At 37.4% G+C, this 21,872-nt stretch overlaps 1 protein-coding gene across 1 annotated transcript in view; it reads left to right on the top strand.

The window, feature by feature from the left end:
- The window catches only part of RAPGEF6 (Rap guanine nucleotide exchange factor 6), a 175,229-nt gene that overhangs the window by 43,947 nt on the left and 109,410 nt on the right, over nucleotides 1–21,872 (top strand). The window contains exons 2-5 of the mRNA XM_081318027.1: nucleotides 6,847–6,917; nucleotides 7,651–7,707; nucleotides 8,060–8,143; nucleotides 19,284–19,353. Coding sequence (XP_081174153.1) covers nucleotides 6,847–6,917; nucleotides 7,651–7,707; nucleotides 8,060–8,143; nucleotides 19,284–19,353 — 282 coding nt within the window. The remainder of the gene's footprint in view (nucleotides 1–6,846; nucleotides 6,918–7,650; nucleotides 7,708–8,059; nucleotides 8,144–19,283; nucleotides 19,354–21,872) is intronic.

Genomic DNA, 21,872 nt, shown 5'->3' on the forward strand with positions numbered 1-21,872 from the left:
GCACTAACTTATGTCCAGGAGTACAGATAGTCCTTGACTTTGACCACAATTGAGCCCAAAATTTCTTTTGCTAAGCAGAACAGCTGTCAAGTGAGTTTTGGCCCATTTTCTTGCCACAGTTGTTAAGGGAATCACTGCAGTTACTAAGTTAGTAATAAGGTTGTTAAGTGAATCTGTCTTCCCCATTGACTTTGCTTGTCAAAAGGTTATAGAAGATGATCACATGACCCCAGGATACTGCAACTGTTATAAATGTGAGCCGGTTGTCAAGCTTCCAAATTTTGATCACGTGACCATGGGGATGCTGCAATGGTTCTAAGTATGAAAAACGGTCATAATTTACTTTTCCCAGTGCCATTGTAATTTTGAACAGTCATTAAACGAACTATTGTAAGTCAAGGACTACCTGTATACATGTTAGCAGTGCCCATTTGCAATAAGCACAGGAGAAAATAATTTAATAATTATGAAATTGTTAATAAAATAATAAATATATGTGTCCCTAGCTAGACAAAACTGTTCAGAGATCACTGTTGGGTGCAGTGGCCTACACTGTGTTAGGTATCAACTAGTTCATACTGCATGAGTGACGCACTCCACATTGTGGTAACATAGAATATTAATTGGCTTAAAGTCTACTCCTACAATAAAAAGGAATAGCATTTATGCTCAGACTGAAAAGTCACATAGGTTATGAATAAAGGTTTTTGAAGAGGTCAGGAGAGGTAGAAAAGCTAGGGGTAAAATACTTAAAAGGTGCTAGGCAGTGGGCAAAATAGAGTAGAATTTGAAGGAAAGTGGATTCGAATGCTTCTTTAGGGAAAGAGCAAAAGACACAAGGAGATAAGATGATCAAAAAGAGATCTGAAGAAAAATCCTATTGTGTTTTAGACTAATAATGGTTGTATATTCTGTGAAAGAATATAGTAGGAATGATGTGGAGATAGTGAAAAGAAAAATAAAAAATAAAAATAGTCATACTAAATAGTTTAAAAGTAGGCTTTGTGGAACTCTTGGTTAAAAAAATGAAAACAAAAATAGGACCTTGGTATATCGACATGCTGGCCTAGTTTAGATCTAGTCGCTGTATTTTGATCAGGAAGGAAGTGGAGAGGCAAGCCAAAAAAGCTTGCTTTTGAGTCTAGACATATAGTCTTGTTTGTTCTATTCTTATTCACATTTGTTTTCCTATGGAGCAATCAAAACTATTGTATTTTGGGAATGAATTTTACACTTTGCTCAGAAACTGTCATTTAAATATTGGGCATCAGACAAGCAAATAGTGCTTAAGTTTGTAAAATTTGTTGCCTGGATGATACATTTCTTTGTAGGGGTGGGTGGGAAATGCCTCTTTTAGAGCCAGTTTTATTTTTAAGAAAAGCCTAAACCATGCAATGAACATACACACTAGGCGAGGTTTCATTATAGTTATTGTTTATAAACTTTCCAGAGTTGCTTAGATGAGATGAGTAGTGTAGAAATTAAATACTTCTCAGAAATTACAGTTACAGTTTGTTGATTTGTGCTAGTCACTGTGATAGTAGACCCAGCGCTTGTCCGAGGACATCTCCGTGGTCATGTGGCCAGCATGACTAGACGCCAAAGGCACACGGAACACTGTTACCTTCCCACTATAGTGGTCCCTATTTTTCTACTTGCATTTTTATGTGCTTTCAAACTGCTAGGTTGGCAGAAGCTGGGATGAGTAACAGACGCTCGCTCTGTTACATAGCACTCGGGATTCGACCCGCCAAACTGCCAACCTTCTGATCGACAAGCTCAGTGTCCTAACCCACTGAGCCACCGTGTCCCTTTTGTTTAACTTTTACTTGTAACCTTTTGGGAGGGTAACTTTCAGTCTTGGTTTCACCTTCAATCGTGCTGATATAATCATAATCATAATAGTAAAGTTGGAAGGGACCTTGGAGGTCATCTAGTCCAACCTCCTGCTCAGGCAGGAAACCGTATACCATTTCAGACAAATGGCTGTCCAGTCTCTTCTTAAAAACTTCCAGTGTTGGAGCATTCACAGCTTTTGGAGGCAGGTTGTTCCACTGATTAATTGTTCTAACTGTCAGGAAGTTTCTCCTTAGTTCTAGGTTGCTTCTCTCCTTGATTAGTTTCTTTTGCTTCTTGTCCTGCCTTCGGGCTGTTTGGAGAATAGCTTGACTCCCTCTTCTTTGTGGCAGCCCCTGAGATATTGGAGCATTGCTATCATGTCACCCCTAGTCCTTCTCTTCATTAAACTAGACATACTATGTAGCCATTAAAATTGTTCTTTGAGGAAATCAATTGTCTCAGAGTTCTTATTTCTACTGGTCTCATCTATCGAACCATGACATGGGGAGATATCCCAGGATTGGGTATTCCAACAGTTATGAGTAAGTTGCTTTTTCTTTACCAAGCGAGATACAAATACAGATTCTAATGGCAATGAGGTATCCTTAAAGGATGATTATCTGGTTACAATCAATTAACTACCTCAGTCCTTAATACTGTAGTGTAGGGTTGCTAGTTTGTAATGGAACATATGCAACTCTTTAGCAACTGAGACAATTGTAGTTTTGCTGAGATATTGTAGATGGCAGGGCTTGTATCTTTACATTCAAGTTGTAGGATATCAACAGTATGATTTCTCTTAAAAGAAATTAAGGAAAGTGTTTACTATTTCAATAACTATAACTGTGTAAGTTGATAAACCGTAATTCTTGATAAGAATGTTGTCAGTAGATCCTGGAAGGTCTAATATGTGATGCTTAGCTAGTTTCCCTTGGAACAGTAAATGATGTTTTGGCTAATAAACTGAGAGCTAATATCTGTAATAGATAAGTAGCATTTTGAGCAGTGAATCTTTAGTTAGATGTTGTGTTCTGGTTTAGCTTATTGTAAAGCATAATTATGTTAAAGCCAGCTATATTTTTTATTTTATTTTATTTTATTATTTTATTTTATTTTATTTTATTTTATTTTATTTTATTTTATTTTATTTTATTTTATTTTATTTTATTTTATTTTATTTTATTTTATTTTATTATTTTATTTTATTTTATTTTATTTTATTTTATTTTATTTTATTTTATTCATATCTCCAACATTTAGTAGGTATTCATTTTGAACCCATTGAATTGGAACTGTCCTCCACTGGTATTAATCAAATATAATGCAGTTCTAGGGGAACCTCAAAAGCAGGCGTTCTCGGTGGCAAACCTGTCTCTTTGGAACGCACAGCATCATGTGCCCTTCTCTCCTGATCTTTTGGAGTCATGTTCCATGAAGCATGTGAAGCATGTTGTATGGAGCTCTAGCCTACATTTAATTTGCTATTATAACATTCTATTGTTACTAGTTTCACATTTTGATGCCAGTTGTTTTATAAATTTTAATTTCTGGGATTTAAACATTTGTAAAGGATATTTCTTTCCCCACATTTTGATAGCCACCCAGGCTTTATAGATGTGGATGGGTTAACAGTCTAGGAAATTAGCTGATTTGACAAAGTTATTTCACAGCATGGGATTTTCACCCAGTATTTACTCTCAACTGTCTCCTAGGCAAGGGAAATTTTGAGCAGAGCGTCTTGGACATCATCGGTTAAAAAGAAATCTTTATATTGGTTGGCTAAAAAGAAAACTATTTTACAATTTGAAAAATACCTGTCAATGTGCTTGACACAATTCTTAAGAAGGGCTTATGTTAGAGCAAGATTTGAGTTATTGGATTCCCTTGTCAAATATGGGCACTTCCACCACCTGCCATGTCATAGAGCAGGAGTGTCAAACTCAATTTCATTGAGGGCCACATCAGCATTGCGGTTGCCCTCAGGGGGCCGGGTGGGTGTGGCCAGGGTGGGCGTGGCCAGAGTGCATATGGCCTACTGGGTAGGCATGGCCAGCTCTACATAGTTCGCATCAAGGGTGCCTATGGGGGCCTGGGCAGGAGTGGGACAGATCTGAGGGTCTCTGGCAGAAGGAGGGTCTCTGGGCCAGGGCCAAGGCAGTGGGGGCCGTTCCCTCACTGTTTCCAGGATGGCTTTGCGGGCCACATGAAACCACTTCGTGGGCCGGATCCGGCCCCCGGGCCTTGTGTTTGACATGTCTGTCATAGAGGATGTGTATATGTGGTACCTCAGCTTACAGAGATATTGCTCATGTTTTGTTTGACTGTCAACTGCATGCTTCTTTTAAACTTAGATATTTATAATACTTCAAAGGACAGATAGTGGCAAATACACAAAAAACAAACTGAGGGAGATGGGTGGTTTCTAAATTTGATAAATAAAATAAATAAAACCCCTACTTGAAAGAGCAGCAGCCCACTAGGATCTGAACTGCAGATTGTCCTGGTTCCTTCAGGGCTCTGTTGTATACATTGTGAGCAGAACTGCTGAGTTTATACTTAAGACAGTTCAGCTAAGAACCCATTATATAGAACAGATCAGGACATCATGTAAAGATGTTACATTTATCTGAATTTTGTATCTATTTTATTACTGTATTTTTTGTATCTTATTTTACTCTGGAGTTAGATCCTGTACAGTATTTAAATTTTGATATAGTAGTAAGACTAATCAATTAATAAAAATAAAGAAAGAAAAAGAAATAGGAAATAAGTAAGTTCTATCTTGATAGCATAGGATTATATTACTAACTGGGTACTTTTGTTTGACATAATGTTATAAGTTTTAAAATTATGAGGTCATTAAGAGTTGATACTGTCTCTGACTCAGTATGACTTGTTTGCTTGCATTGCCTCTTCTACAATTCCCTTGTACTGCATTGTTTCTGTTTAAGAAGAAGCAGGGTTACAACTCAGACAGTCTAATTTGAACATCAGAATTCTAGAGTGAGAGTTTAATGGATTTTAAAAAAATTGTGGAGCAGTTTCACATTTTTTTCTTCACATACCTGAACAAAAGCTCATGTACACATTTTTCAAATTGCAGCAAAAAGACAGCCCACTAACTATTTTTGGAAGATGTGTCCTCATGAGGAAGCTTAAATTTGTCCTCAGTTGTTGTGATTTTAAAATAATGTCTTTTGTTGTCTTCTGGCAGACAAATAGTTTGCAATACCTCATTCATGACCTTGATGATGAAGCTGTGAAGGGTTGGTTCCGTACAGGGGAGTATGATCCAGTCAAAACTAGCGGTGCTTCTTTCTGTGGAACCGGATGGCTTTGAACCTAAACCCACTCCCATCTTGCTGGGATTAAGCCTTTCCTCTTCAGACCCTAAGTCTCCAGACGCTGTGAGAGCATCTCACTGGGAATCATTTTTCCCCCCTGAGGTTGAAATGTAAAACTGGGTAATACCAGCAAACTCTGGATTCTTGACCGTTGATGATTTGCCCAGCAGCTTCAGGTAGCCGTTAAATAGGAGCAAGGAGAGTGTTGAGAATTCATTACTGTTCTGACCCAGCCCCTGGTCACCTCCCTGTGTAATATCTGACTCATTCTTTGCAAAGCACACCAGGTGTCTGGAAAATCACTAAGCTTGTTATTAATCACATCTTCACTTTCAAAAGTTCAGTAGACCTATCTGTAAAAGCACAGGGCTGCAAATTGATTTAAACCGTGAGAGTTGCTTTTCTGGTTTTGTCCCAAGGGACGGCAGTAGAGTTCTTATGCTCTTTTATGATTGGTTTTGCCTGGAATTTGCCTTTGAATGTTTTCAGTACTTTGAAAAGGGAGATACTGATTTTTTTTCCTGCTTCAATACTATCAGGCCTATATATTTCAACATGCTGCTGTCCACTGCCAATAGAGATAGTCCTTGACTTATGATCACAATTGGGACTAGAATTTCAGTCACTAAGCGGCGCAGTTGTTAAGCAGGCCATCATGTGACTGGATCTCATTTTATGACCATTCTTACCATGGCATTAAGCAAATCACCACTGTTGTTTAGAGAATCATGCAGTCATTAAGTGAATCAGGCTTCCCCAATTAACTTTGCTTGTCAGAGGTCATCTCAAAAGGTCACAAATTGCAATCATGTGATGCTGCAAGTTGTGGCAACCATTGTACATGCAAACTGGTTGCCAAAATGTGACCACATGACTGCAGGGGTGGTTACTTTTTCCAAGGCAATTATAACTGAACCAAAACTTATCTGTGACTGTCAGCAGGGCCATTTACTGCAGCAGAAGCTCCTGAAATTGACAGGAGTTCTGTAATTTGCCCCTTCTCTCCAAGTGGCAGAAGAACACTATGCCACCTCACTCCCCTTCAGAAACCACTTCTCATCACTCAGCCACCCATGACTTGCACTCATCCAAGGCCACCCCCACCACACTTTACTGAGACTTGTTGGGTGGTGATTTTCCTGATGGCAGCAAACACTGGGTTAGAGAAAAAGCAGAGCCAAGGGATTAAACCCAAACTGCCTTTAAGTTGTAAGATGGACGTAGCAACCTGGTGTAGTGGTTAAGACATCAGGCTGGGAAAGTGGGAGACCATAAGTTCTAGTCTTGCCTCAGGCGCAAAGCCAGCTGGATGACCTTGGAACCAGTCACTTTCTCCCAACCCTAGGAAGGACACAATGGCAACTGCGGCTCTTTGAAATTATTTGCTCACTCTCTTATGTTTCTCTTATGTTAGTGTTGTTCTTAATATCTTATATCCCGTCATTGTTCCCAGAAGCAAAGGATACAAAATACGTGGGTTACTCCTTTATTAAATTACCAACACAGTTATTTTGTGGAACTAAGAAACAGTCTTATTCAGTTTGTTACTGGAAATCATTTTTTTGCTTAGATCCTGAAATTTTAGAAAAACGGAGGAGTTAGAAATCAAGTTCAGAAGAACATACTCTGTTAACATGAATTAACACGTTGTTGTTGTTTTCAGGAATTAAATACTATCTATTACTATCTTCATGGAATGGATATATTATCTCATCTCAGGGAGCATCAGTTAAGGTAAGGGTGGCTAATCAATGAAAATGGGATGTTTAAATATGCTACTACAGTGTCCAATTTATAGTTAGGTTTGCATAGCATAGATACTTTTATGTGCAGCATAACTTATTTTAATGGTTACTTTTAAAATAATATCTCAAGCCAAGAGAAAAAAACAAGTATTACACAATACAAACATGCATTATATACACTTTTTTCAGTTTTGGGGAATTTTCCAAATCACGGAATACAACAAGCAGCAAACAACGGCAGAGAAGATTGCAATTAAAACAAACAAAATAAAAAAATCCCTCCTCCCAGTTCTGTAACAAATCATCTGGGGCTGATTCTGGAATCAATGGGGCTTATTTCTGGACAATTATAATGTACTGCAGGCTTCATTGAAAAGATAGAACTTTTGTATTTACCTTTTTTGAGGGATAGTTATAATTCTTTAGGTATAAAATAAGTCTTCTCTCTTGTAGATGAGATTTTTTGCACGATCCTTTAAGAAACTGAAATATTAGAAAATTCGATATAGAAATGATTATTTTAAATCCATTGGAAATTCTAAACATTGAATTTCTTTTAGACTAGAAGGACAGTAGATTTCTACCTGAATTTTCTAATCCTTTTTCAACTTGGCTTTTGTATGTATAGATTGTATAACAATTGAGATTTTCAGTGTATTGTTTACAATTATCCCTACCAAGATGTGAATGTTATGCGATGATGCCTAAATTTTTGTTCTCAGAATTATGACTTCCAGTGCACGGTACAAAAGATATGATGGAAATCAAGTTTTATTTTGGTAAGTACATTTAATCATTACCTGGAATGAAAATGTAAGGCATAACATAAGACTTATATCAGAAGAGTCATGCCTACATTGGTGTAATGGCATGTACATTTTATTATTCAAATAATAGATCCAAAGAAATTAGACTATCCATAAACCTTAAATTTATAATTGACACCCAAGATCTGGGACAGAACCCGTATTTCACAGGTTTTATCATTCATTCAGGATTCAAGAGCCCTTCTTCTGCATGCGTACCTTTGGACAGGTAACATAGTGAATAGGAAAACATCCTTGAAAAGCTTTTATTGGGAGTTCTGGAGATAACAAGCACTTTATGTATATTTGTTTATTTTTTTTTTAGTTCTGATACTATTGCAAGATGCTGGTATATTCTTCTTTCTGGATCTGTGCTTATGAAGGATTCTATGTTTTTGCCACCCTGCAGGTATGTAAGAAATCAGTGTTTCTTTATGACAAAGAAAAATAAGTAACTTTGATACCCAGTTAAATACACATAAAATATGGTGAGAAAAATAAGTTTGTATGCTTAATCTATTTTTTAAAATTCTAGGGCAGGGGTCTCAAACTCGTAACGTCATGTGACGTGTCGCAACGTATCACAACTTTGTTTCCATTGCTGGCAATGGGGTGGGCGCAGTTTCAGCATGATGCATTCGGCCCGCAGGCTGGCAGTTTGATACCCCTGTTCTAGGGAATGTCATACACAATGTTTAGTTGAAAGGAATGGATTATAAAATCAAACCTTTGTCACAGTCATAGACCAGCATAGGAATATAACAAAATAAAGCATGCATATATTTGTACACTGCATGTAATGCTGAATTGTTGGTATTTAGATGAAAGTATATTGCTTGCAAAGTAGTCTCTAGATTAGAGTAGTTATGCCTAGAATATATGTAGTTTAAAAAGAGGAAAAAGATTTGATTTAAATGGATATTTATTTGTGGTGTTTTAAAATGAAAGTTATCAAGAGACTAAAGTTAACGTAATATTTTTGAGAGGTCAGTAGAACTAAAATGATTAAGCTTATTAATATTCTTTTTAAATTGTAACTTAGATACCATTTATAGTAATTATAGATTTATATAGTAATTATAGATTTACTCCCATTAAAGCTCTTATTTCACTTTTTAAAAACCTACTGTTACTGTTTGCTAGTGTAATCAAATAATTGGGAGTTCCGATTTTTGTTTTTTTCCTGGTTCACATATTGTGCTAAACCATGGTTTGCTTAGTCATGGCTTTTGATTAAAGTACAGTTGATTCAGTTTATATATATGCTAAGTCAAAATCAAGTAAATCACATTGTGTTAGTAGAAGTTGTTAACCAATTCTTGGTTTCTCATTTACATATTCTTTGTAAAATTAATTGTCAAGAGTGTTTGCCCCCTTCTTTCTGTGCAAGTTTATTTTTAAGCGAACGTATCTTAGTTTCTCTTTATCACTTGACCCAGAAATTTAATTTATAGAATATCAAAAGGGTTGTATTCAAAGAAATTCAGTACAATCCTAAAATAGAATACCTGCCAAATACAGTTGCAAATAATAAAAAAGGTTGTTTGTTAAAAAACCTATATTTATAAAAATCATATACCAAAAATGAGAACATTGTTATAATAACCATGACAATAATTATTTACAAAAAACATAAGCACACCTTGAAGTATGTAATGTACATTCTCCTCTATTGTAAAGGAAAATAAAATACAGAAAAATCTCCAGCAAATGAAACACTCAGCATTGTTTAATCTTCTGCAATGTCCATGGTTTGCAAAATTGACTGTGGCAGGAGGTAGAATAGAATAGAATAGGACAGAGCTGGAAGGGACCTTGGAGATCTTTTAGTCCAGCCCCCTGCTTAAGCAGGAGACCCTATACCATTTCAGACCCTATACCATTTCAGTCTCTTAAATCTCCAGTGATGAAGCACCCACAGTTTCTGAAGGCAAGCTGTTCCACTAGTTAATTGTCCTCACTGTTAGGAGGTTTCTCCTTAATTCCAGGTGGCTTCTCTCCTTGAGTTTCCATCCATAGTTTCTTGTCCTGTCCTCTGGTGCTTTGGAAAATAATTTGACCCCCTCTTCTTTGTGGCAGCCCGTGGAATACTGCTGTCATTTCACCCCTAGTCCTAGCCAAACACAAGTCCTGCAACCATTCTTCGTATGTCTTAGTCTCCAACCCTTTAATCATTTTAGTTGCTCTTCTGCATTTTTCAAAGTCTCAACATCTTTTTTGTAGTGGTGACGAAAACTGGATGCAGTACTCCAGGTGTGGTCTTACTAGGGTTTTATATGCCTCTGTTTATACAAACAAGGACTTATTAGCTTTTTTGGTGCTGCCGCACACTGCTGGCTCATATTTAAGTGATCGTCCACTAGGACTCCAAGGTCCCTCTCATAGGTATGGTTTTTGACTCAGGTTTCACCTAATCTGTACATATACCTTCAATTTTTCCTGCATAAATGTAAAACTTTACTTTTCTCCACATTAAAATTCATTTTGTTGGATAGGGCCCATTGTTCAAGTCTGTCAAGCTCCTTTTGGATCCTGGGCTTGTCTTCTGGGTTGTTGGCTATTCCTGCCAACTTAGTGTCATCTGCAAATTTGACGAGTTACCTTTCTATTCCCTCATCTATGTCATTTACAAAGATATTTTAAGATTACTGGGCCCAAGAGGGAACCCTGTGGCACCCCACTGCTTATTTTCCTCTATGTAGATGTAGTACCATTTTGGAATGTTTGTTGAGTATGGTTTGTTAGTCAGTTACAAATCCATCTGGTAGTGATGGTGTCTATCACAATTTTTTGTAGCTTGCCAAGAAGTAGGTTGTGGTCTACTTTGTTGAATGCCTTATTGAAATCTAAGTATACTTATTTTGCTGGTCTATTAATTTAGTCACTTTTGTCAAAAAATGAAATAAGATTTGTTTGGCATGATCTGTTTTTAACAAACCTGTGCTGGCTTCTAGTTATAACTTTGTTTCTAGATGTACGTACTTTTCCAGTATCTTCCCAGGTATTCATATTAGGCTGCTTGGTCTGTAGTTTCCAGGGTCTGTATTTTTCCCAATTTTGAAGATGGGAACCACATCACCTCTTTTCCAATCCTCTGGTAGTAGTGACTTGTATTGCAAATAAGTGAGGTGTGTTGTAAATGCAACATTCTTAAACTGAAAGATAGAGCCCCACCCGCCAAAAATTATCTTCATTTAACCTCTTGGGGATAACATTGTTCAGTAATAGAATCCACTTTTTAAAATAAGCATGTCCTTATTATTTCTGCCAAAGTTTCTGTTTTAGATAAGCAAAATTTAGAAGGTTATTTGTTTTTTTTGCTAGCTTGACCTTGGATCTGGTCCAGTGCTTTTTGGCAGGCTATCAGCTCTTTGTATCTCACTTGTCTTGGGTATCAGCAGTCATGTTGTTATTTGCTTCATTCTCAGCTTTGCCTTTTAACTTCTTAAGCCTTCCATGTTTTATCAATCTTACCAGCATATTCTAAAATAAAGTAATTTATTACTTGGACTATCAACAGAATCTCAAAATTAATTCTATCCTAGTGGGTACAGAGAAAACTTTGGAAGTTTAAAGAATTCTCTGGGTATCTCCCATTTGAATGGGAGTTTCAACCAAAACATCCTTTAAAAGGGGAAAGAAAATAATTTGTTTTTCAAACCATCATTTCACAATTCTCAAACTGCTTCACTAGAAGTCAGATCTGGAGGTACTATCTGAAAGAAGATCGATTAGGAGGAAGAAGAAGAAGAAGAAAGAAGTTCCATCTTGGATATACATTTACCTCCACAGAAATTCAGAAATAGCCATAGAAATAGCAAAGATCGTCCTTACTTAGTTTCCAGTAAGGTCAACTCTCAGTTTCCTGGTGCAATATATACACAATTCTCAGAAATTTCTAAGCTAAAATATATGTTGAATTATTCTGTTTTTTGTTTATTATCTGTTATCCTTTTATCAAGTTCATGAAACTTTGATTGTTAGCATCGCATACTTCTTTTCAATGTCAGTCCTGTCACTGACTACCTTCAAGCATATTTCGATATTTAGTTAAATTCATTCTTGCTTCTCTTCACATAATTAATTCTTTTTTTTTAATTGAAAAGTTTTAAAATACAATTTTCCTTTAAAAAACCCCCCTTCCCCCTCCCTCCTCCCCCCCTACCTCCCCCCCTCCCTCCCTCCCTCCTCCCCCCCTGCCTCCCCCCCTCCCCCCCCGACTTCCCAGAGCTGAATACAAGGTATATATATAAAAAGAAAAAAAAAAGAAAAGGCAAACATAAGCAACTATGTACTAACAACTATAAATTCTAAAATCCATCACTCTCTAGCTTATATAAGATAAACCAACCCTTGGCAATATTAAATATATATAAAAAACTAAAATAAACAAGAAACACTTTCTAGCTTATATAGAATAAAACAAATAATATTAAATATACATTAAAAACAAGAAAAAAAACCCAAAATAAAAAGAGAAAAAAAAACAGAAAAAAGAAAGAAAGAAGAATTAGTCAAATACTATATAATACTTCTCAGCCTATACTTGTCCTGAATAGACTCCATTCATTTTGTCCATTCCATGATATAACGTTCTTACAAATAATATTTCAAATTAACCAAAATCTTCGCCACCTCAACCAAATCAGAAAACTTTAAAGTCCACTCTTCTGTAATCGGCCGTTCCTCTTCCAGCACATCTATAATTATTCCAAACAATAAAAAAAAAAAATTGCGAACAAAACTTTAATCTCCATTTGGAAATCTTCTATATATTCCACCAAACTTTAATCCAAAAAAAACCTCACCCTTTCCACAAAACCACCACATATAAAAAATATATTGCGTCTACACCCAAATCTTTTCCCACCTCCCATACTTGACTATGAATACGTCGTAGAAATTCCATAGACTTCTGCAAATCCTGCTATTTTCTCTTCTTAGATCGTTTTGCAGCAGCACGCGTCACCCTCTGTTCTATAGAATCATCCGACGAAGTTGTATCTTGATCTCTTCCAACACCGTTGTCTTCTATCTGACCACCTTCGACCTCTTGATGCACTCCTTCTCCAGATCCCTTTTCAGCTTCCAGAGGTGTTAATGGCGTTGCATTTAAAACATTATTATAGAAATCACGCGCTTGCATCACAGTAACCAGACGGTACCTTTTACCTTCGTGCGTCACCATCAACCCAGCTGGGATCTCCCATCTAAACCTTATATCTCGTTGCTTGAGCTCTTGCACAAGAAATGTAAAATCCTTCCTTCTCCTTAAAATCTTTGGAGGAATTTCTTTTAAGACCAAAACTTCTTGATTAGCAATCACAACTTTAGTATCATAAGCAGCTCGTATAACTTCATCTCTAGTTTCCCTTTTTGCAAAATATACCACCACATCTCTAGGCAACTTTCTCTGTCTAGCAATCCATGAATTCACACGAAACACTTTATCCATGCCTCCTTTTATTTCAGATGCTGGCTGTTTCAACACTACTTCAAAAGCCTCAGAAACCAGCTGCTTTAGATCTTCCTTGGTATTCTCCTTTAAGCCTCTAACTCTAATGGCAAACTGCATCTGGTAATATTGAGCAAGACTCAGTTCCTTTTCCACTTTATCTTCATTCTCCAATACTTTTGCTTCTAATATAGCATTCTTTTGAGTCAAATCTTCTAGCTTTTCCTCCAATTCTTCCACACAGCGAGCCACTTTACACACTGAAGACAAGATGTCTGCCTTCATCACTCTGAACTTCTGTTCCATCCTCTCCTCCATTCTCTCCTCCAATTTCTCCAATTTCTCCTCCATCTGTACAAATCTATCATTAATTGATTCCAAAATTACCTGGGCGTGTTTTTCAAGAGCATCTTGTAAGTCCTTTGATGTCAGTACATCAGGAGGATGCAGCGCCTGCAGTAATGATTGTTGCACAGGAGAAGTTCCAGCACTCCGAAGAGTTTTAGGGGGTGGTTTAGCCGCCATCTTTTACCAAATGTGACGCACTTTCACTTCAGATTTACAATTCAAAAAAGTCCATCAAGCTGGAGAGTAAAATATAAACCTTTTCCTCTTGTATCGCTCTGCCTGCTCCTTTAATCCATAGTCATTCCTTCAGGCAGGGGTGGTCGCAGACGCCTGGCTCTGCTCCAAGAAATCAGGAGCAGAGGCGCCGGCCAGCTGGGAGCAGCCCAGGCTACGGGGGAGTTCAATCCTTCAGCCGCCCCAGCCATAAGCTCAGGCGGCCCTGGAGAACTCTACCCCTACCTGGGAGCTCGCCCCCTCCTGTATTCTGTTTTTTGTTTATTATCTGTTATCCTTTTATCAAGTTCATGAAACTTTGATTGTTAGCATCGCATACTTCTTTTCAATGTCAGTCCTGTCACTGACTACCTTCAAGCATATTTCGATATTTAGTTAAATTCATTCTTGCTTCTCTTCACATAATTAATTCTTATACTTTTGGCTGCCACACAGTCCCTAGGTAGACTAGAAGTTCTCGTCTTAATGGTTGGCAAGGCGTTATTTTCTTAAATGCTTCACTCCTTCCTCAAACGTACATTTTGTGGTTCTTACCAAATCATTCAATGTTAGTTCCATCAGTCGAAAAATTCTGTTTCAAAATATTTCAGACTAATCTAGGTTTTCTTTTGTTGTTATGAGTTGTGAAGTCGTGTCCAACCCATTGCGAGCCCATGGACAACATTCCTCCAGGCCTTCCTGTCCTCTACCATCTTCTGGAGTCCATTTAAGCTCACACCTACTGCTTCAGTGACTCCATCCAGCCACCTCATTCTCTGTCGTCCCTTCTTCTCTTGCCCTCAACCTTTCCCAGCATTAGGCTCTTCTCCAGTGAGTCCTTCCTTCTCGTTTGGTGGCCAAAGTATTTGAGTTTCAACTTCAGGATCTGGCCTTCTAAAGAGCAGTCAGGGTTGATCTCCTCTAGGACTGACCGGTTTGATCGCCTTGCAGTCCAAGGGACTCGCAGGAGTCTTCTCCAGCACCATAGTTCAAAGGCTTCAATTCTTTGGCGCTTAGGTTTCCTGTTACACAATGATATGTAGGATGAGTTTTGAGAAGTTTTCCTCTGAGCACCATTCCATGCAGATCTTAATGATACAAGCAAGTGAAATAGACAACTACTTCAATGTCAGCTTTTTTTTAGCAGATCATTTGCAGAGATATTTGAATTGATTGACCAGTTCTAACAAGTATTGTTCTTGGTCTGCAAGCTCATGGGGCCTAGTTAATGAACAAATTCAAGAGATTGGTCAGAAGTATACTTTCAAATCAACATAAAGTAATTCCAGAAAAGATAGATAAAGAATTTGGAATATCCTTTATAGTTGGCTTTAAGAAAAGTTTGAAAACTTGTTTCTATAAAAGGAGATGTTATAAATCATTGGCTTCAAGGGTGTCTAAAGTTTGCACCAACCATATTCAATCTGTAAACAATTCAATATTGTTAAGCATGCTTTTAAATTATCAGAAAAATGTGTTTAACTTGGTATGAAGTTAAGATTGTATCAACATCTGTTTACTTAAAGATTCATTGTAAAATACAGTTTGACCAGGGCTTCCTAAATTTACATTAAAGCTAACAGCAGCATTGTAGCAACCAACTTAGTGCTGCATCAAAGCTGGCAAGTAGGGTAGGAAATTTGAAAACAAGAATTAGAAATCGGAAAGTTATTGATGTGTGTGTGTGTGCGTGCGCGCACACACACACGCACACACAAAATCCCTTAATTTTGGGGGCTATGTCCCAAGGATGTAGGTGGCAGAGCAGTAGTAAGTGGAGATAATTTGCCAAGTTTGACAAATTCATCCTGCTTAATGTGTAAGCATGCTGAAAATAATTGTTTTATATGAATATCTGTGAGCATTTTCCTTAAAGTAGAAGTGAGGTTGAAATGTTGGTTGAGTAGTCTGCAAATGTAAGCGTATGACTTGTAAAAAAAGAAAATAAAACTTTAGACAGCAACGCTCTCTACATGGGGCTTCCCTTGAGGACCACCCGGAGGCTCCAGCTGGTACAGAATGCAGCCGCGAGAGTTGTGTTGGGAGTTTCCCGATACTCCCACGTGACACCTCTGCTCCGTGAGCTGCATTGGTTGCCAGTTGTCTTCCGGGTGAGATTCAAGGTGCTAGTAATGGTGTTCAAAGCCCTCCATGGCATGGGGCCGGAGTACCTCAGGGAACATCTGCTGCCGGCATCAAGCTCCCTGCGCCCTGTGCGTTCCCACAGAGAGGGCCTCCTTAGGGTGCCACCGGTCAGAGAATGCCGTCTGGTGGCCCCCAGGGGGAGATCCTTCTCTGTGGGCGCCCCGGAGCTATGGAACCAGTTACCGGTTGAGCTCCGGATGGCGCCCGATCTGCGCTCCTTTCGCCGCGATCTGAAAACATACTTGTTCGAGCAAGCCGGCCTGGCCTGAGGGGGGATTGGTGGGGTTTTTTTTATCATTCTTATTGGGGTTTTTTACTATGTATCAATTGTATTTTAATCGGGCATGCATTTAATTATCTTTTAATTTTTGTAAATTTCTGTGTTTTATTCTTGCCCTGTACACCGCCCTGTGTCCTTCGGGAGAAGGGCGGTATAGAAATGATAATAAATTAAATTAAATTAAATTAAATTTCCAAAGAGTCCACACAGTTTCTAATTATAATTTTGTTTAACTAGAAGACTCAATTTTTTTTCTTTTTTAACATTTAAGCAAAATAATATTGCTATTCAGTGTCTGATACTGAAGTAGATCTTGATTCATGCAGCTATTTATTGCTAGTATCCAGATTTACAATAGTGGTGTTTTCTTATAATACTTGGAAGGTAATGGGAATTAAATATGGGAGCTAATACGTGCATTGTGTGTTTGTGTTAGGGTTTTGCAAAGCAATAGAATGCATACTAATTCTTTGTAAAGCATGTTGGCACAGGTAGGACCTGTCCTCAAAGTGTTAAGGTAACAGTCTTCTGGAAGACATGGTGCATCATCTTTTAGGTTTTTTTTATTTTGCATGTTTATGTGCACGTGCAAATAAATCATATTTCTGCTGCAACTGCCAGTGAAGCGCAGCAGTTGGGCATGCATGCACATGTGCAGACAGCTGAGGAAAGCCTTCTAAACAGCACAGCAAGCCTTTTAGAGGATGTGGCTGTTCTGAGGGGAGGCATTTTGCTCATTCCAGTGAACATTTTTTTAAGCAAAGGAACTTTTTAAAATGTTTTGCACAGACCTATTTTCTTACCATTTTTCTGTCATCTTGTTAGTGGAATAATACTCTGTTTCTAATTTAATGGAATTACTTCTGAAATGTGTGGACCACACTACTGTTGGTGTTATATTTTAAAGTCCTTTGGTAAATAAGTACTGCATGTATACAATGTCTTGTGGCAAATCCTTTTCTATAAACTGTAAGGTGGTTAATGAGGACCCAGATTGTTGGGGGCAATTAAGCTGACTTTGTAATAATGCCGCTTGGGGGGGGGGCGAAAGCCCTAATAAGCAGGCATATACATAGAATGAAGGCTACTGCTAAGCTTGTAAGCCGCCCTGAGTCTGCGGAGAAGGGCGTGATATAAATGGAATTAAAATAAAATAAATAAATAAAATGTCAGAATCATTTCATATAGATAGCTGTTTTGATAGTATTTGAGCCTTTGGAGTGATTTATCAATGTTGTACCAAGTCTAATTTAAATAAGAGGTTTTTACTGTTTTACAGCATTATATATATCTATATCTTACCCTGAAACACTCAGTAAGTAGGTCATAGAGGAACTTATTTCATTTATTTTATGTTTTAATTACTGCAAAATTATTTTCAAATAATGTGTTACATTAATATTGAGCAGAATAGTAGATTCAGCAGATATAGAATGTAGTTCTTGCCTTACTAGTGTTTTAGCATTTGTATGCCCAACCTAAATCATTTCTTTTAACACAATAATTATTTCCTGCACTTCACTATGAAGAGAGTAATTTAGTATTATATACAAGTTCAAGACAGTTAAACTTAAAACTACATATTCTATTGTCTGATAAAAATGGAAAATTGTCCTTGCTGGTTGTCCTGTTTCCTGCTTTATACTCATCACAATCATTGTGATAAAGAATTATCCAAAACATTTTTCGATTGGTTTCATCAGACGTATTTCTTAAATATATCTATGCCTCTAATAGCAATTTTGGCAACCCCTCCCCACTTTTTGAGATTTGAAAGGGCCCTGTTGAATAGATGGTAGTAGATTCCACCTTTTTACTTAGAACTTTGAAAATAATGAACAATATTTAAAGTTAATATAATGCAAGGTGATTTTTACTCTAAAAACTAGAACATCTTAATAAAAATTACTTATTCTTACTATTATTAGATTACTCTCATAAATTGTAAATATTTTCTGATAATGTGCAATGTATGCATAATAATTTGTCTTTTTCATATTTCACATTGTTCCTTTGTATTCAGAGTTATTTCTTCTTTTTCCTTGATGAATAAATAATGTAATTTGAGCTGTTAATAGAATTCATTTTTGCCCAAAAATGTGTATTATATCAATCTGCACCAGCAATCTCTCTCGCTCCCTCTCCCTCTCTGGGAAATAGAGAAAATTTTATCTTCATATGATCCTATCATTTAAATCTCATGCTTTACCACTGAAAATCTGCTGTAGAAGAAGAGGCAGAACCTGGGGCCCAGTGCCAATTTGGTGCTGACCATTAGTTCACTAGATTCTTGTGTATAGGCTTGAGCAATAAATCATCACTAGAACTTAACATATGGTCATGATTTTTTGCGCTGAAGCTGAAGCTGTTTTACTGGGAATGTACCCAGAGATTATGGGGAAAAAGAGAGAACTTGATTTGCCAGTTCGTGTCTGCTTTATTTCCCTCCTCCTTCATTATACATTCTGTTCTACAAGGCATGTTTTCCATATCTTTATCTCAAACTAATATTACAGTCATCTAATGCAGCTATAGAAGCTGATGTTATACTGCAATATAAGACATTATGAGAGTTTTTGTTGGTTTTGCTGCTACATTTTTCTATTACTATTTATGTGTGCCTTTGACTCCTGGTGACTGCCTAAATAAGTCCCCGCAGTCTGGCAAGATTTTGGAAGTGGTTTGCCATTGTCTGCTTCCTGGGGCTAAGAGAGAATGATTTTCCCAAGGTCATCAGCTGGCTTTCCACTTAAGGTGGGACTAGAACTCACAGTCTCCCAGTTTCTAGCCCAATACCTTAACCCCTACATCAAACTGGCTGTCATTTATACAATTATCTCTCTTTATTTTGCTTTCTTTCTTTGTAACTTTTATAATATATAGCCCTTTTTGCATAGTGTTTCTGGTGCTTTTCTACATTGATGTTTTAATGAATTGTATAAAACATGGGTGATATATCAAAAAGTTATATTGCTCCTTAAAATAGTGATATGGAATAAAAATACAAGATACATTTTTGTTTTGTACAATAGTATTACTAAAGTTTGGTTCTGTCTTGCATGTTTACTGTGTAATGTGGACTTTATATTTTCCCATTTTTCTTCTCAGCTTTGGCAAGCAATCTGGAGGAAAACGAGGTTGTGAATGCATTGTGTTGGAACCTTCAGAAATGATCGTGGTAAGAGGACCATTCTTTAAGATAATTGCTTGAGGAAGAAAAGAATTACTCATTTTATGTTCTTGTGGCCATGGCTACAGAAAATTCTCCCATGAATCTGTGCTTTTCACTGATTTATTCTATTTTCTATTAGTAATTTCTTACATAACATTGAATATTTTTTAAAGCATTTAGCTTTCTGATCCATGTAAGTTCTTCCTGTATTACTGATTGATTCAACTATTTCATCACGTCTTGAATTTTGGATATTCTTTGCTTACAAAGATACTGGAAAGGCAGTGGTGTATACATTTTTATGTCTTTCAAGAAATGTCTGTGAAAAAAGTTTGTATGCGCTGGAAGAGTAGTGGAAGGGTAGGTACTTAATTCTATCACTTAATCTGAAATTTTACATCTTAAACTAACATCACATTGATTTTTAAAGAATGTCATTTGGAATCTTTTGTTTTGTATAGCATATGCTACTGTGTGCAATACCTAGAAAACTTTATTCTATAAAATTTAAGGCAAAGATACAGTTACAAGACTTTTCTAAACTTTTTTTTATTATTTTTGTAGTTTTATAGTTCTGGCAATATCTGAAGGAAGCAGGTGGATGTAGTTCTGTAGTTCTTGATAACAATTCATTGTGTTTGTTTTTCTGGTAACAACCATGCTTAATATTTTGCTTTCAAATTACATAGCCTCTGTTTGGAATTTTGCTATGATGTAGTCACATAAGACCCTGAAAACAATGAAGGTTTCTACCAGTGCACAAAATAATAGTGTATGAGTCATAAAGATTCTTAGAGCCCTAATTTTTCACACTCATATATTGATCCTGAAGATGTTTTTAGCATTTTGTGGGTTTTAGACAAATAGTTCTAATCAGGCTGACTACTAGAAGTGAACTTGAATAATAAGCAATAGAATGATCTTGGGAAAAGAATTTTATATATTATTATAGCAAAATGATGATGCATTTGATGGACAGACATTATAATATATAAGACGGAGGGATCTATGTCTCTGTGTGTGTCGTGTGCGTACCTTAAGAAATTAATATCTATTAAGCAGACAGTGACTGAATCGTCATAATTCTGAATATGTGGGACAAGAAACCTTGAAAGAAATACTGCATGTGGTTAAAGATGCTGGACTGACATCAAGGACCTAGATTTGAATTTGCTCTCACTGACAGAAATTCACTTGGTGAATTTGGTGCAGTCCCTCTGTCTTTGTCTAATCCATCTTCACAGGGATGTAGTTAGACTGATGCTTGAAAGTTTGTGAACCCTTTTAAATTTTCAACATTTCTCTATAATATTACCTAAAATGAAATCTGTTCTCCACACATATTTAAAAATAGATAAAAAGAACCCAATTAAATAAGTCGAAAACGTACGTGTTCATTCATTTATAGAGGAAAATGATCCAGAGTTACGTATTTGTGTGTGGCAAAAGTATGTCAACCTTTACTTTTACTAACTGGTATGCCCACATTGGGCAGCAATAATTGCAACCAAACTTTTCCCGTTACTATTGATCAGTCCTGCACATCAGCTTGGAAGAATTTTAGTCCATTCCACCTTATAGAACACCTTCAACTCAGGGACACTGGTGGGCTTCCTCTCATGAGTTGCCCATTTCAGGTCCTTTCACAACATTTCCATAGGATTAAGGTTGGGACTTTGAGTTGGCAATTTGAAAACGTTAACTTTCTCCTGGTTCACCCATTCACTGGTGGTATGACTTTTGGGCTTTGGGTCATGGTCTTGCTGCATGACCCACTTTCTCTTGAGTTTCAGTTCGCAGGCAGGTATTCTGACATTTTCTTGTAGAATTTGCAGGCACAATTCAGAATTCATAGTTACATCAGTGATGGTAAGCTGTCCTGGTCCAGGCCCAAACCATGATACTGCCATTGCCAAGTTTTATGGAAGGCACAAGGCTCTTATGCTGGAATGTAGCTGTTCTGTACCAGCCTGCTACCGGCCTTGCAGAAAAGGCAGGGACAACCCCTTTACAAACGGCAAGAGGCTGGAATTAAGCCTGCCAAATTTATTAACATAAAACAGAGCAAAACAAGACACCAACCATGAAACAGGAGCTATGAAACAGGAACTATTCAAGCGGTTGCCTTCAGCAAACCAGCCCTCCCACGCATTCCCCTTTTATACAGTTCAGGGCGTGGCTTCTCTCTGCCTCCTTCCGAGGTGCCCCATTGCCTTCCTCTGTTTACTCCTGATTGACTGCCTCCTGCGTCGGGCGTTCTTGAACAGGGCCAGCTGTGGGTCATCTTCATCCACGCTGTCAGGCTCACACAGCTGGGTCTCCGTCGTGACCAGGTGGGAGGGGCCTGGCTGAGGGCTCTCATCAGCAAGCTCTCCAACCCCCTCAGCAAGCTCTCCAACACCCCCCTCCTCCTCTGAGTCGTCCGACCCAACTGCCGAACCCACAGGCTGACCCTGAATCACAACAGTAGCGTTTGTCTTTCACCAAACATAAGGCTTTTCATTTAGGTCAAAAAGTACTATTTT

This window comes from Vipera berus (genome assembly GCF_964194415.1).
Source record: "Vipera berus genome assembly, chromosome: 2".
Taxonomy (NCBI): domain Eukaryota; kingdom Metazoa; phylum Chordata; class Lepidosauria; order Squamata; family Viperidae; genus Vipera; species Vipera berus.